The following is a 15,332-nucleotide window of genomic DNA, read 5'->3' as shown; positions in this document are numbered from 1 at the left end:
GTTATGCGATAGCTTTTGCAATCGCAAAAACCTAATCGCTTTGCGATTTTGTCGTTAAATGGGGCGCTTGTTAAGCGAGGCACCACTGTACTTGCTATGTGTTAAGTACAGCATTTCCTCTTCATATTAAAGGTGTTTCTATGAGTTGTCTATATTTCATTATTCACAACTTTTAATTGATTGACAAAGAAGCCAGTTCCATTAGACTCAGGGCTTTCCTCTGGACAGACATGTATAATGTGACGACAGGTTTGTTGCATACACCACATTCAGGACGGGTGAGATTTTACTGAGCCACAACACTCCTTGTTATTCCTGCTGCCGCAGATGAATACGGCCGCTCTCCTGGTAATGTACCGTGTGAGTTATACACTGCCATAAGTGCGTCCTCCAGGTTCACTTCATAGCCTTAAAATGAGAATTAATTCTCTGTATGAGAGGTGAATTTCAAAAGCATCCAAACCTGTGTAATAAATGGTCTTATATCAGGTGCCAAGTACAAGGTCATCAAGTACTGCTATGATGGGAACAGTATAAATACCTAGATAGATATGAGCTATTACAATGTTATCACAATGCACAGCTCGGCTTGAAGTGGCCATTTGTTTTATTATATTCCTCTATTTTTAGTTGTTAAAAGACGAAAAGAAAGAACCTGCTAAGCCCAAGATCCCGCTTCCAGAACACTTGCAAATCCGTCCTGTGACGCCAGTGGAAAAATATATTAAGGTTAGGCAATAGCGTCGCGATTTTAAATGGCACCACAATTAAAACAAAATAGAACAATTCCAGAACAATCCCGTGCCTTTCGTACACCACCTAAAGATCCCTCATCAGTTCTTCTGCAATGTTAGTTTTTTTAAGTTAAAGGTCAGGATCTTGAGGGCCACTTCAGAAGGGCTGAGGAAGACAAGATGAGATCCTTCAGGGGCTCTGCAAACGGAAGCTTTCATTGTCCAACTTTAGGCCTTGCAATAAAATGGTCTTCCTGTAAGACCTGAACATTATCATATATTAGTATTATATATTATAATATTATTATTGCATTCATCTCCGTAAGAGCTAGAAGCACAGGCTAGAATTGAGAAAGATGCCTCAGGAAGACACTCAGCCAGCTTTCATAAGAGCTATTGAAAGTCTGAAAGTCCAATTTCTTCACAAGGACGTCACATCAGCCAGCGTTAGGCTTGTGTTCTTAATTATACTCAACATTTTCTTGAGGAAGGAAGGGTTCCTATCTGTAACAACAGTGTTCGCTTTCCATGGCCTTAGGAGCTTGTCACACACCGATGCACCTTCTTCTTGGCCCTAAGGACTGGATGTGAAAGACGCCAGCCACAGACTTGGGGGAATACAGTTGTGTGAGTGCACACACATACATGCACCCATAAGCATACATCCCAATGGTCCTCTTTCCTCACTGGAAGAGGGTGGTGAGCATTCTTTCCATCCCATCCACCAGCAACGAGGATGCTCAAATCACTCCTCCCTGGCTGCTAACTGCAGTGGGGAATAAACAATCTGGAAGAAATTGGAGAACAATAGACAGAGACAGTGATTTCAGGGATAGCATAAAGGGGGTCAACACACACGTGGTGGGCCAGGTTTGCCATCTCTCATGTAGAGCATGACATGAACCCCTCGGGAAATTCATTTAATCAAAATAAGAATCCTACCAAATTTTTAACAAAGATGTGATTTAAAAGAAAACACTTTCCCATCTTAGTTGTAAGGAGAATAATTTTTTTCAAAGGATGCCATCAGACAGCGGTAGAAGACTACGTTTGATCACACTGGAAAGGGTTGCTTCCCTGCCAGCCATCTCCACAGTGATTTTTCTGTGCACACAGGAATTGCTCCAGCTGAGCTCTTTAAAAAAATAATAATAATCCTTGCCCTACCACTGGACCGAAAAGGTCCAGATTCAACATGCAACAGAGTAAGGCTGGTTTGCAAACTGTAACAACCTTAAGACAGCATAATTCATAGAGACAGTAAAATATCCTTGGGTGATGAAACTGCATAATTGGTTGCCGTCAACATTTCCGTTTGCCTTTCCCCCTTCTGACCCCACTGAGCTTGCTTCTTTACATCACACCTGGAGATTGTAGAATGTGGAGGTCTGGAACGTTGCCTGACCGTGCCCACAAGATGCAGCTTGCTCATCAAGATGGAACTTAGGCCAGTTTGGGTGTATGTGGAGGGGGTCGTATTTGTGCGTTTAAATTCCTGCAGCACGAAATTTAAGTTGGTTCTGTCCCATGAAAATGAAACCCACACACCCTTTCCTCCAAAAGATTCAGGCAACGAGTCCTTAAACCCTTTCTCACTCCCTGTGGTTAGTACAGCAGGGAGGCAAAATAATAAAGTGGTCCTCATTGTTCGGCAAGGTGGGTGGCATATGTGGCTACGAAGGGGGGAGGGAAGTGAAAACGAAAAGAGAGAAGAGGCAATCGTTTCAAAGAAAGTACTCCGCCTAGATATTGCAAATATTTTTCAGGCTTGGCTGAGGAACAAAGTGAAAAAGGCCCTGGCAGGAGAACAAACCAGAAACGTTGCTTTCTCAAATGTGTCTTTCCTTCACTGAATAAGTCCCCAGATGTTAGAATGATACGTAACAAAGCACTTCCAGCAGGCTGTCTTGCCAAAGCAAGCACAACAGCGAAGGCAATGAAGTTTCAAGCCCTTGCTTCTCAGTGCCCAACACCCCACCCCAACCATCCCCACAGCTGGGTTAGTTACTAATTAGCCAAATTCATTTATAGTAAGGAATGAATTATTCTTCATGCAAAAAACATCTGGTCACTAATTGGTCTTGCATTTTCCCACTGAACACACTACTCCGCCAATCAAAGTCAGCAATGTTTAATAAAGATGTTCTAACATCCGTGTTTACTTCTGTGCACAGGAAACAATTTACATGGAAGTGGAGCTGGTTAATAAATGATCCTGCCTTCCTGTTTCCATATACAAGTTATTTGCTGTCCTGAAATGCTGGGGATAGAGTTCTTTTCCTGTGAAAAGTAGTTGTACATAAATCCGTTTCTTACTAACTAGTTATTGTTGCCCATTCATTCATTCATTTTATTTATACCCTGCCTTTCTCGCAATAAACTGCTCAAGACAGCTTACAAGACAAATTCAGTTTATTACCATATAAATGGCAATTACATTAATTGCAATTTAAAAGCATGTTTGAAAAAGTGCAGGATCCCCCCTTAAAATGTCTTATTTGACAGTAGTTGCAAGCCATAAGCCTGCCTGGCCAGGAAGTTCTTTGCCCACTGGCAAAGAATTCAGCAGAAAAGGGTCCTGTGTGGCTCTTTGCTTTTTTTTGGGAGATAGTGCCTTAGCTTGGAAACACAGGAATTCCACAGTTTACTTGGGCTGATCCCACTGAGGGTCCATGACAAACATTCTCTGCAAGGAGATTTCCAGTAGATTAATGGCCATCATCACAGTCTCACAAGACTGTCCAGTGCTTCTATGCTCTTCTGCCAACTGGCAGGTCCAAAATAGTCACTATCATATTATGCCTGCAGGTTTTTACATGGGGGGGGAGGGGTTTCACCATTTTTACAAAATGGACTTTTGTCATCTATGCTTACCTTTCCATAAATACTGTAGCTGCAGAATTTTTTATTGTTCAAAGAAAAACACTCCACTAGCAGCATTTCAAAAGAAGAACAGCTGAGGATAAAACAGTTATAAACCTCCCCCTCCCCATGTGCTAGTCCCAATCTGGATCAGGACTATGTGCACTTACATTAATCATCATCGTCATCATCAAGTGCAGTCAAGTCAGTACTGACTTATGTCAACCTTTTTCAGGGTTTTCAAGATAGAGAATACTCAGAAGTGGTTGACCATTCCTTTCTTCTGGGGGCATCTTGGGACTGTGCTGCTTGCCCAAGGCCACACAGGCTGGCTTTTCTCCCTTAGACGTACAGTGGGGGAATCAAACCCCTGACCTCTAGCTCCACAGCCAGAGACCTAAATCATTGAGCCATTTGTTGTTGTTTAGTCATTTAGTCATATCCGACTCTTTGTGACCCCATGGACCAGAGCACGCCAGGCCCTCCTGTCTTCCAATGCCTCCTAGAGTTGGGTCAAATTCACATTGGTCACTTTGATGACACTGTCCAACCATCTCAGCCTCTGTTGTCCCCTTCTCCTCTTGCCTTAACACTTTCCCAACATCAGGGTCTTTTCCAGGGAGTCTTCTCTTCTCATGAGATGACCAAAGTATTGGAGCCTCAGCTTCAGGATCTGTCCTTCCAGTAAGCACTCAGGGCTGATTTCCTGCAAAATGGATAGGTTTGTTCTCCTTGCAGTCCATTGAGCTATCCAGCTAGCCAAAAATATATTAAGTAGAGGTGTACAGGATTGTTTTGGAGGCTGGGAAATCCTGGGAGTCCAGAAACACAAATCTAATCTTAATGTATAGAATAGATTTTAAGGTATTACATACATACCTGACCCTTTGTGTGGCTTTAACAGACTCTTAAAACTGTTACATTCTGATAGCTCAAATTTATACTTCATTTAACTGCTGCTGATATTGGTTTACTCTCTTTTTCACTGTAATTTTTATGATGTTTCTACCGCTGCTTATTTTGCATTATTTGCAATTTTGTTTAAATTTGGGAGCTGCCTTGAGTCTGATTTTTTTGTCATATGTGAGGTTATGATCTAAATGAACAAATGAATAAATGAAAGATGTACTCCTCCGTTTCAGATCCATCCATCCCCGCCTGTCCCTCAAACAACCCAAGGATTTATCGGCTGGAGATCCACAGTACCTGGTCTGGAACTTGAACGTTATTATCAGATCCGAAGCTGCAAAGGTGCCTTTTACAAAGATGTGCAATGGCCTAACGAACCCACCGATTGATGACTTTTAGGGCAGAAAGCCCAGCATGATCTTGCTTTCTTTTTTATTATTATTATTATTATCTTTAACTTAAATGCCTTTTCAGCAGGACCTAACCAATACAGAAACATTTGTATAAAAAGGGTGTGCCTATTTCAGCAGTGCTGTTCATTCTGATTAATTATGAATTTAAGCATGGCTTAGTATTGTGTTATTAAAACCAGCAACAAGCAAGCGACAAGTGTTGTTTTGTAACCTGAGCAGTGTTTTTACCTTGTACGGCTCTGCAAGACAAAATCTGTGCTTAGTGCTCTCCCTAGACAAAACAGAAACTCCAGTCTTTTATCCTCATGTGGAAAAAATGGACGGGAGTGAGGATGAGATCCTGAGAAACAGAGACAGAAGGAAGGGGTATGATGAGAAAATGCCAAGAGCAGAAGAAAATCAAGCCAAGGATTCATTTTCTCTGAGAGGCAGGAAATGTTAAGTTGCTGTTTGCTCCCTGAAATTAACCCATTTTCCCTCCCAGAACTGGATTTCCCTAGAGATGCAAGTGTCAGCTGGCAACTTAAGGTAAAAGGTAAAGGTTCCCCTTGACAATTTTTTGTCCAGTCATGTGCGACTCTAGGGGGCGGTGCTCATCCCCATTTCCAAGCTATAGAACCAGTGTTTTGTCCGAAGACAATCTTCCGTGGTCACATGGCCAGTGCCACTTAGACACGGAACGCTGTTACCTTCCCACCAAGGTGGTCCCTACTTATCTACTTGCATTTGCATGCTTTCGAACCGCTAGGTTGGCAGGAGCTGGGACAAGCGACGGGCACTCACTCCATTGCGTGGATTCGATCTTACGACTGCTTGGTCTTCTGACCCTGCAGCACAGGCTTCTGCAGTTTAGCCCGCAGCGCCACCACATCCTGGCAACTTAAGCCCCTGCATATCTAACAGTGATCAGTCAGAGAAAAAAGGTACCGCACATACTAGTTGCAAGATATAGAGGAGTCGAAAAGCACATGCTGTGATATATAGACCTCTTTCAGTACTTCAGTGAGCTCTTCTTCTAAATATATGTGAAACATAGACTTGATCTTCAATGCCAATACACATCATCTCTGTGTTCCCAGCAAGTCAGCTTATAGATTAATTCTTAAGGCTAAATTACACATTATATGAGAAATCCATGATCTCCATTCTCTTGTCATCTGCATCATCAATAGCTACAAGGGGTTCTGAATGAAGCAGGAATGGGATGTCAAATCAGTGCCAACATCAGGATTGGCATCATTGGCAGCAGGAGAGGTGCTTACCTCAGCAGGGGTCCCAATACCATATCTAGAATCCTCTAGCTCTAGTATTGCTCCTCCTCCACCATCTCTTTCACCCTCTTCTCCTCCTTTCTCCTGGCAATGGTGCACCTATCTCTTCTGTGCAGATTAGTAGCAACTGAGGAGGTAGAGAGGAAAAACTTTGTTGGATCTCTGGAGTGTGCCCACAGAAAGAAAGGAAAGGAACGGACAACGTTGATTGCTTTCCTTTAGAGAAAGAAATGCAGACATGGCTGCCATAAAACTCTTTAAGAGGTCAAGCATCCCATATCATATAACAGGCTGGCCTGGCCTTCCTACTATTCAGCAGAGGGAGGCAGTTCTCTCAGCAACAGAGATGGGCATGAACCCAAAAACGAACCAGGAAGTTCGTCAAACATCACTGGTTCATTGGTTCCGATCATTTCAGGTTCATGAATTGATTGATTGATTGATTGATTGATTGATTGATTGATTGATTGATTGATTGATTGATTGATTGATTGATTTCTCCTTTCCTGCCCTATACCTGGATACTTTGCCGATAAACTGAGAATGGTTGATCATGTATTTTTAGTGATTTTTACCTTTGGCTTTGTAATGGATTCTGTAGCGTTTGTCATTTTGTGAATTGCTTTAATATTTTTTCCGTGTGATCAGACACAATCCTTTCTCATCATTTGCTTGCATATAAATATTTTTTGAAAAATATAAATGGTACCTTCAAAATCCTGTTAGTGTTTTTCCTCCTCAAGAGGAAATGGTTCCGCAGCCGAGGAAAAGTTGGCCCAGCTGACTGGCAGTTTCTAGGAGCTCTTGTTCAGAAAAGTAATTTTTTCCAGGCTCTGTAAGCTTTTACAGTAGCTTCCCAGCAACTTTGGGCCACTTTTATTTGCATCAAGCCTTCAGCACAACGGCAGCAACAAACCAGAGCCAGCTGTTAGTGGCTTTTCTCTCACTCCTGGTGAGGTGAGTCACAGTTAGTCACTTCCCTGTTCCTTCCTGCCCACAAACGCTTTTATTTGATAATCTTATCCTTCATCCCTCGAAAACAACTGGCCTTCTCCACATACTTTCCAAATAACAGAGAAATGATTCAGATCTTTTGGAAAAATCTGTCAGAAAACGAGAAAGCTCACAGGAAACATTCTCTCCCAAAGTTCCAACATTTCTTCAGAAGAAGGAATGTGTTCACCATTAGCCTTTAAGATTTGTGTGGTTAAACTCTGGAAGGACACCGAATTTCCTGAGGTTACATGCTGAGGTTAGAAGTAATTGGGGAATTTCTTTCATTTTGTTTTTTGTTTTTTGTTTGTTTTTAATGTTGAGAAGCAATCAGATTTTATACAATCATAAAATAAATCAATGCTTCACAGCTTCTTGGAATACCTATACACCCAATTATTGGTTTCTGTGATTAGTATCTGGAAATCGATATAACCTTTCCTCTGAATCCCATATTGAAATAAATATGTATTTTACAATTGTATTCTTGGTGCATATTTTCCATTCTCGATTTGAAAATATCAAACTTGGGATCTTAGTTCAGTTTCTTTTGCTGCTAAGCAACATCCATTGCAAACTAACAGCGCACAATGACTGCCAGAACTATTGTATTATCTTCTTCATAATGATGTTCTGGCCTTTGGATCATGATACTTCCACCACATCGTTACCATGAAGGCTTCTACCGAAACATTGAATGGGTTTATTGTACATCAGTGTGTTGTACTACAACCAACCTGTGGACTTTAACTGATATGAAAAGTAGGGAAAGAGACAAGAGTACATATCTCAGGAGGGAGGCCCACAATTCTGATGCTACTCCTGAAAAGATAAAACTTTCTGACGACTACCCACCAAAACCCAAAACTGAAATCCTGTTGCACAGTTATACAAATGGCATAACCTTTGGACAGAAATTACCATAAGTTTAGAATCACAGAATAACTGGGTTGAAAGGGACCTATAAGGCCATCAAGTCCAACCCTCTGTTTAGTGCAGAAATCCAAATCAAAACAGAACTGACAGAAGGTTGTCCAATTTCCTCTAGAATGCCTCCAGAGTTGGAACACTCACCACCTCCCAAGGTCATTGATTCCACTGCTCTATAAGTTAAGACATTTTTCCTGATATTCAGCTTCAATCTGGCTTCCTGTTGCTTGAGGCCATTGTTGCGTGTCCTGCACTACAGGATGACTGAAAACAGATCCTGCCCCTTCTCTTTATGACTACCTTTCAAGTATTTGAAAGAAATGTCTGTAAATGTTATCTCTTGCATACTGACTTGTGCAACTCAATGTACAACAGATAATAACATGGAGACTTCTTAATTTACGGCAGTTCAAATTTAAAAGTTAAGTCATTTGAGTAATTGCACAATAAGATTTCGGAGAGAAGGTGATGGCCACCAGAGAAGAGCCTCTCAAGCAATGCTCAGCTGGTGGGCATGATCACGTAAGTCCCTAGGAACAGACAGACTTAATTCTGGGTATTTCTGAATAGGCATGCTCAGGATTACAGTGGTGCCTCGCTTAGCGAGTGCTTCGCTATGCGATGAATTCGCATAGCGAGGGGGTCCGGGCCATCGCTGGAGCGTTCGCTGAGCGATGGCCCCTATGGCGATTTTTCGCTTTGCGATGATCGCTAAGCGATTCGCTTTGCGATCTTCGCAAAACGAAGCGGGGGAGAACAGCTGATCGGCAGTTCCAAAATGGCCGCCGGAAGGTCCGCGCCGCATTTTCGTGCCCTGCCCTCACTTACCGAGGGCGCGAAAATGGCGGCGCTATGGAAGAAACATCGCTTAACGGTGAATTTTCAAGCCATAGGAACGCATTGAACGAAGTTCAATGCGTTTCTATGGCTTTTTTAGTCCCGTTTAGCGATGTTTTCGCATAGCGAAGGTTAATCCGGAACGGAGTAACCTCGCTATGCAAGGCACCACTGTATATGGGACCTAATTTAAAAATATGAAGGACTTATTGAGGTAGAAACTGATAAAAGTGAGTTTGCCCTGTTGTTTTTAAACTTTCTTGTTATTTTTATACAATTGCCCTTGGAGTATTCAATCACTTTCCAATATATTTCACCACTAACCAGAGTTTCTAACATGACCTTCCTTTTAAACAAAAAAGCAAAAAAACCTTCAGATGCAATTACAAATTAGTCATAAAAAGGGCTGGCTAGTGAGTTGCAAACAGGCAACACTTGAGTATTAAATCACTCTACACTGTATGAAACCTGGCATTTAATCTATGGAAATTAACCTCCTTATTGGAATCCAACTGGGTACATAAATGTCACCAGTGCTTTAAAATGCCACACGGTTGCCAAGGTCACGGCGGTGTAAGTAAATCTGATGTATACCTTAGGCACAAGCATTGAGATAAATTCCCATGTGGGTTTTTTTAAAAGAATCATATTTAGAACTTAGAGCAAAGATCATTGTTCTAGCTTTGTTGGCACATCTTAATCCATGTTTTGTTTGTTAAGTTCTTTTACCAAGGCAAGGCTTACAATAAAATGCAGTGTAAAAAAATAAAATCAATATAACATGCGCAGAATAAAAAAGAAGAAGAAGCAGCAAGAACTGAGAATAAAAGTCATTTGGAACCAGAAAGAGTTTTCATTTGCTTTGTGGAAATTGGTGAGGTGGGTGCCAAGCCACCCTTGCAATATAGGTAATTCCATTAGCAAAGTGGCAACTTACATTATGCCCATCTGCTGTGCTTAAGATGTAGGGGCATACCTCCAAAAGGGGCATACCAAGCAACCTCAGAGAATTGTGTGCCAGCAGAGCCCATTGGTGGTGGTGATCCTTGACATTAACCCTCTCCATTAAATGGACAGTCCAATGCTATCTGTAGCATCCAGGTCAAAGACCACATACTTATGAGTAATAAACGGTAAAGGTAAAAGTTCCCCTTGACATTTTTAGTCCAGTTGTGTCTGACTCTAGGGGGCGGTGCTCATCCCGTTTTCAAGCTGTAGAGCCAGCGCTTGTCTGAAGACAGTTTCCATTGTCATTTGGCCAGCATGACTAGGGAACGCCATTTTACCTTCCCACTGAGGTGGTACCTATTTATCTACTTGCATTTGCATGCTTTCAAACTGCAAGGTGGACGAGGAGCTGGGACAAAGTGATGGGAATTCAGTCTGTCATGTGGATTCAATCTTACGACTGCTGGTCTTCTGACCCTGCAGCACAGAGGCTTCTGCTGTTTGGCCTGCAGTGCCACCATGTCCCTTTATGAGTAATAACTGTGGCAAAGTACAACTAGTGAAGTCTGATGTCTTCTGGTCCTGCTTGTGGGCTTCCCAGTGGCTACTGTGGGTACAGGATTCTGGAGATAGGTGCTTGTTCCAGCAAGGATCTTCCTACAACTGTGCATAAATGGGTCTCACTTCAAAATTTCCCAAAATGTCCTGACGTTTCCTCCATTACCAAGTATTGTAGGGAATTTTGAAGGTAGCTCATGGCTACCTCTTAATACTTAAAAGCTACGGTTGTAGGCAGGGCCCCAGTGATATACAAGGTGGAAAGGGGGCATCAATTAGAACTTTGCCAGGAATCCACTCAAACCTAGAGTAGACCCTGTTTCTTTCTAAAAGTTCAAGATATTGGGAGAAGGAATAGAAAAGATATTTGTTTGTTTGTTTGTTTGTTTGTTTGTTTGTTTGTTTGTTTGTTTGCCCTGCCCATCAAATGGCCAGCCCACTACTCTAGGTGACTTACAATATAGCAATGTAAACATAAACTAAAATTCAATAATAATCTCATTAAAAGATCAAATACTGTAAAAGAAAACTGAAATATACAATGACTGTATATATATCCGAGATAATATTTTGTTTATTGGTGGGAAGTCTGAAAGCAAGGATCTCTGGAAAAGAGAATAGTGCTGAAATAGGGTCACTTGAGGTGCCTATTTATTTATTTATTTATTTATTTATTTATTTATTCATTCATTCATTCATTCATTCATTCATTCATTCATTCATTCATTCATTCATTCATTGAATTTGTACCCCGCACCATCTGGCAACCAGGCCACTCTGGGCAGCTCACAACAGTATAAACAACAATATTAAAACATGACAAAAATAAATAAATTAATACAAGTCAAATAGGGTAAATTAAAACAGATGGCAATAAAGGTGGTAAAAAGGGTGATAGAGAGGATAATGAAAAAAGGATGGTAAAAGGAAGGCCGAGATCTTAATGCTCTGGGAAAGCCTGGAGGAAGAGCCAGGTCTTCAATGCTTGTTTGAACCCGTCCAGCGAGGGTGCCAGGTGGATCTCAATGGGCAGGTTGTTCCATAGATGGGGGGGCAACTGCTGAGAAGGCCCAGTTTCTTGTTCTTTCCCTTTGGGCCTCCTTCGGCGCTAAGGCCCTCAACTACCCTGCCTGTGAGGAACGGGTATGTTATCATCATAACCTTTTTTTTGGGGGGGGGGGAATGGAAAAAGGGTTTTGAGAATAAGAAAACATCAAATGCATAATCATTCAATCTTACATATCAAGTATATAAACATCTAATCTATTCATATTCCAATAAAGGTTCATCTTTCTTCTTCTTTTTCTTCTTCTTCTTTGGACTATTTTGTCTATGTATTAACCTCTTTAGCTTTCAACTTATACGTGTAATACAACTTAGATCTATGTTATTCCCACAGCATCAGAACACCAAGGCCAATTGTGAAATATATCCCCTCTTTCACCCTCCTTTTTTCTTGAGAATACACTCAGCAGACCCAAAATAATACAAATCCTGCTCTCCCCTCCCCTTTCCTCCCTGTGCTTGTTTTGTTTCTGCGACTCTTTTTTCCATATTTTAAAAGGGGAAACAATATCATTCAAAGTTTGCTTTTCAGCCTCAATTTCCTTATCTGCTATCGCTACATCTCTTACTGGGTGGTCTTCCATCCCTTGTATATTATCTGATATCTTCATCAATACAACCGGTTCTGAGATCTCTCTTTGGTGTAATTTAACCTCTGCTACCTTCCCTCCCCTAGAGCCTCCAATCACGTCTTCCATCTGGTCAATATAATAATTTAACTGCATGAATTTTTGCAACAGTGACATCTGAAAAGAGGTTTTCCAGTCTAGCCACCGATCTGTAATTTTCTCAGGGGGAGGTTCCATTTTCTGTTTCCACTATTTTCACATGAAATTCCCTCTCCCCTTTACCCCAGTGCACATCCAATATTTCTAATATTTCACCTTGCAACTATACCATATTAGCAATAAGATAGCAGGTACATTCAAGTAAGAGATGAAATCTAAAACATAAATCTCTCAAATGTCTTTGTAGTCCAGTCCTTTTACACGTCGCTAATATCTTCAGACCGGTTGCTTCTTCTTTTCCTCTTCTCCAAGTTTGTTTTAACCTTCACCCGGCAAGACTCTATTATTAGAATGTCATTTGTCAAGATCCCAGTTCAGTTCAAACCACATAGCCCCCAGTTCACAGCTCACAGTCCGTTTCTTCCTTTTACTTCCAAAGATTTCCTTCTCCTCCCCCGAACAGGGAGATCCAGCAATCAGAGTCCCGGCAATATATTATCCACGGAAAGCAGAGTCCCACACAGTCTAAAAATATATAACCACAGAGGAAAAGGGGTCCAAAGTGAACAGTTTGCAACAGAATTTATTTTTTCAAGGCCCGTCAGTTGATTCTTCAAGAGTTATTTTTCCTCCTTTAATGGAGACACGAGCTATTTCTGCCTGGCTGTTCCTTTAGAAATAACTCGACCTTCAGCTTGGGTAAAGCTGGAATGCTAGGAATGCCGCTCCTTATCTCATTTGGTCATAAATTTGCACACAATCACTTGTTCTTCATTTAATGAGGTTTTTCATAGAACAAGGGCTTCCACTTACTTTGATATATACTTTCGCCGTGCTTCTGTTTTCTTATTCTCGGCGAACGGAGCTGTCTTTGGCTTGTTGCCAAAAATGGCGCCCATCTTCGTCTGTGCTGATGTGAATTTCCAGAAGAAAGACAAATCGAGTTGCTGCCAAATCTTCTAACTTCTGTGGCTCACCAGCTGCTGCAGAAGGGTCTCTCCTGACTCTTCCTTGCCCCCCCCCCATTTATGGAAGGGTCCCAGACCGAAGTGGTTCTAGCTTTCCCTGGGAGCTATTCCCGAGAGCTGCTAGCTTCACCAAGACGAAGCTCCTCCTCCATCATCATAACCTTGAAGTCAGTGCGGAAACGAACTGGTAGCCAATGAAGGGTGGCCAGAGTGGGGGAGATATACTGGAATTTCTTCACCTCAGTTATTAATCTGGCCACCAAATTTTGGACCAGTTGAACTCTCCGCATCAGCCTCAAGGATAACCCCATGTAGAGAGCACTGCAGTAGTGCATTCTTGAGATTATGAAGGCATGAATCAGCATTGTGAGTGCCCCTACTGAAGATGGAAATGGGTTGCCTGGACTACAGATGCCATCTGGGTATCCAATGTGAGATCCAGGTCGAGGCAGATGCCCAAGCTGCAAACTTCACTCTTTGTGGGAAGAGTCACTCCCCCAAAGGAGAGGGAGTTCCCCAACCCACTGACGCCAGGGCGGCCCATCCGCAAGAATTCTGCCTTGTCCGGATTCAACCTCAATCCATTTGCCCTCATCCACTCCAGAATGGTCCCCAAGCAGCGCTCAAGGGTCGGAACAGTATCCACAAGGATTGCACCAAATGCCATAGCGAACCTCCTAGGGACCCCATTTAGTGCACTCTGCCCCACTCCAAAGAGACCGTGTAGACAAGCTCTAAGTTGGGATGAGGTGTTCAAGTCCCACTAGGATGTCCCAGTTCTGGTAAGTAAGTGAATAGTTGCAGTTGTGGAAGGGATTTGCCCAGTGTTATTCTTTTGACTTCCTTTTGCAACACCTTTTAAAAAATTAAAACTTTACAGCACTTTGGTTATTCCGGGAAGACAGGGTTAGTTGGTTGGTTGGTACTAAAGAAGAGCCTTACTGCCTAGTGGATTTTATACATTTTGGAGGTATTTTCGTATTCCTACTTAGCAGGGTTGGTGTGCAGGTGTAAACACTCAACCTGGTGAATGTTTTGGTAACTCTCTTGGCCGGATCAGTCAGAGTGACTCAAGATTTTGGGAGGTGTACCAGTCAGGAAGATTCCCCACATCCATCAGCACATTTAGCCCTCCCAGAACCCACCCACACTGGGAAAGTCTGGGCAGTGTGGCTGAATGGTTAGTGTGTGTACCTTTCTGATTCAACTCTAACCTTGATACAGAATGAAGTCTCAAGCTCCATGGCATGTGTAGGTCCTTGCTTGATGAAAGCTCTCTCTACTGACATAGTTAATGGAAGTCTTCTTATAAATATCCAGTTCGCCCTGCAAAAGATTTGCTGGTGCATTTCTGGTTTCTCATCCAAATCTCACACAAATTAGCTAGGAGACACACATAGGAATGGTATAAAGATGAGATTTTCTTCCTTAAGTTAAATTGCAATGACCCCCATGACGACGGAGTTAATCTTGGATAATCTTCTTTCCTGCTGTAGTTTCTTTTCTATTAATTCAAGATGCCTTTACTAAAAACCACCTTGTTCTCCTGTTGGTACAATCTCGGCTACCCTTTGTTAGTGCTGCTGCTAGGCTGGATCCCCATTGCCACCAGTGTATATTTTATACTCTTTTGATTCTTACACATGCCACTCTGTTAAATCTTCAACTTTTCCTCCTTGTTCCCATTCTTGCATCCTCTGCCAGGCAGGATAATTTGCCATTAGCCATTTTTGTTCTTTTTGATAGGTCTTCCATTTGCACTCTTTCCCATGTCGTTCCTGACATTTGAAAGCCCAAGCACTCATTGTGGCAATCTCCACAGTTAAGTACATTCAAGGAGAGTCCAAACCCTCAGACTGCTGTGTTGTTCTGTGTAAGCAAATCATGTCAAAATCAGACCCAAAAGGTGTTTTCAAGACTAACAAATTTATTATAGGGTGTGCTTTTGTAGCTTGTAATACACTTACTTCAGACATCACAAGGCCTCACCATGTTATCGTAACATGCTTAAAAGATGTTAACCCACCATTTTCAGTGACATAGCGCTACAGTTCCCTGGCTTGACTACTGAGATGGGCTGGGTGTGGGGCTGTATTTGAAGACGGTTTGGAATCAT

At 42.0% G+C, this 15,332-nt stretch overlaps 1 protein-coding gene across 4 annotated transcripts in view; it reads left to right on the top strand.

The window, feature by feature from the left end:
* CIMIP1 (ciliary microtubule inner protein 1) overlaps nt 1-15,332 on the top strand; it is a 30,332-nt gene that overhangs the window by 11,161 nt on the left and 3,839 nt on the right. For 2 of the 4 annotated variants that reach the window (XM_078392152.1, XM_072996815.2), the window contains exons 3-4: nt 631-729; nt 4,739-4,847. In XM_078392152.1, coding sequence (XP_078248278.1) covers nt 631-729; nt 4,739-4,847 — 208 coding nt within the window. Of the gene's footprint in view, nt 1-630; nt 730-4,738; nt 7,667-15,332 lie in introns of those variants that run through there. The other 2 variants (XM_020797496.3, XM_020797495.3) reach the window with 1 other exon arrangement.

Source organism: Pogona vitticeps, chromosome 4 (genome assembly GCF_051106095.1).
Source record: "Pogona vitticeps strain Pit_001003342236 chromosome 4, PviZW2.1, whole genome shotgun sequence".
Taxonomy (NCBI): Eukaryota; Metazoa; Chordata; class Lepidosauria; order Squamata; family Agamidae; genus Pogona; species Pogona vitticeps.
This window is presented reverse-complemented; position numbering and strand designations above follow the sequence as displayed.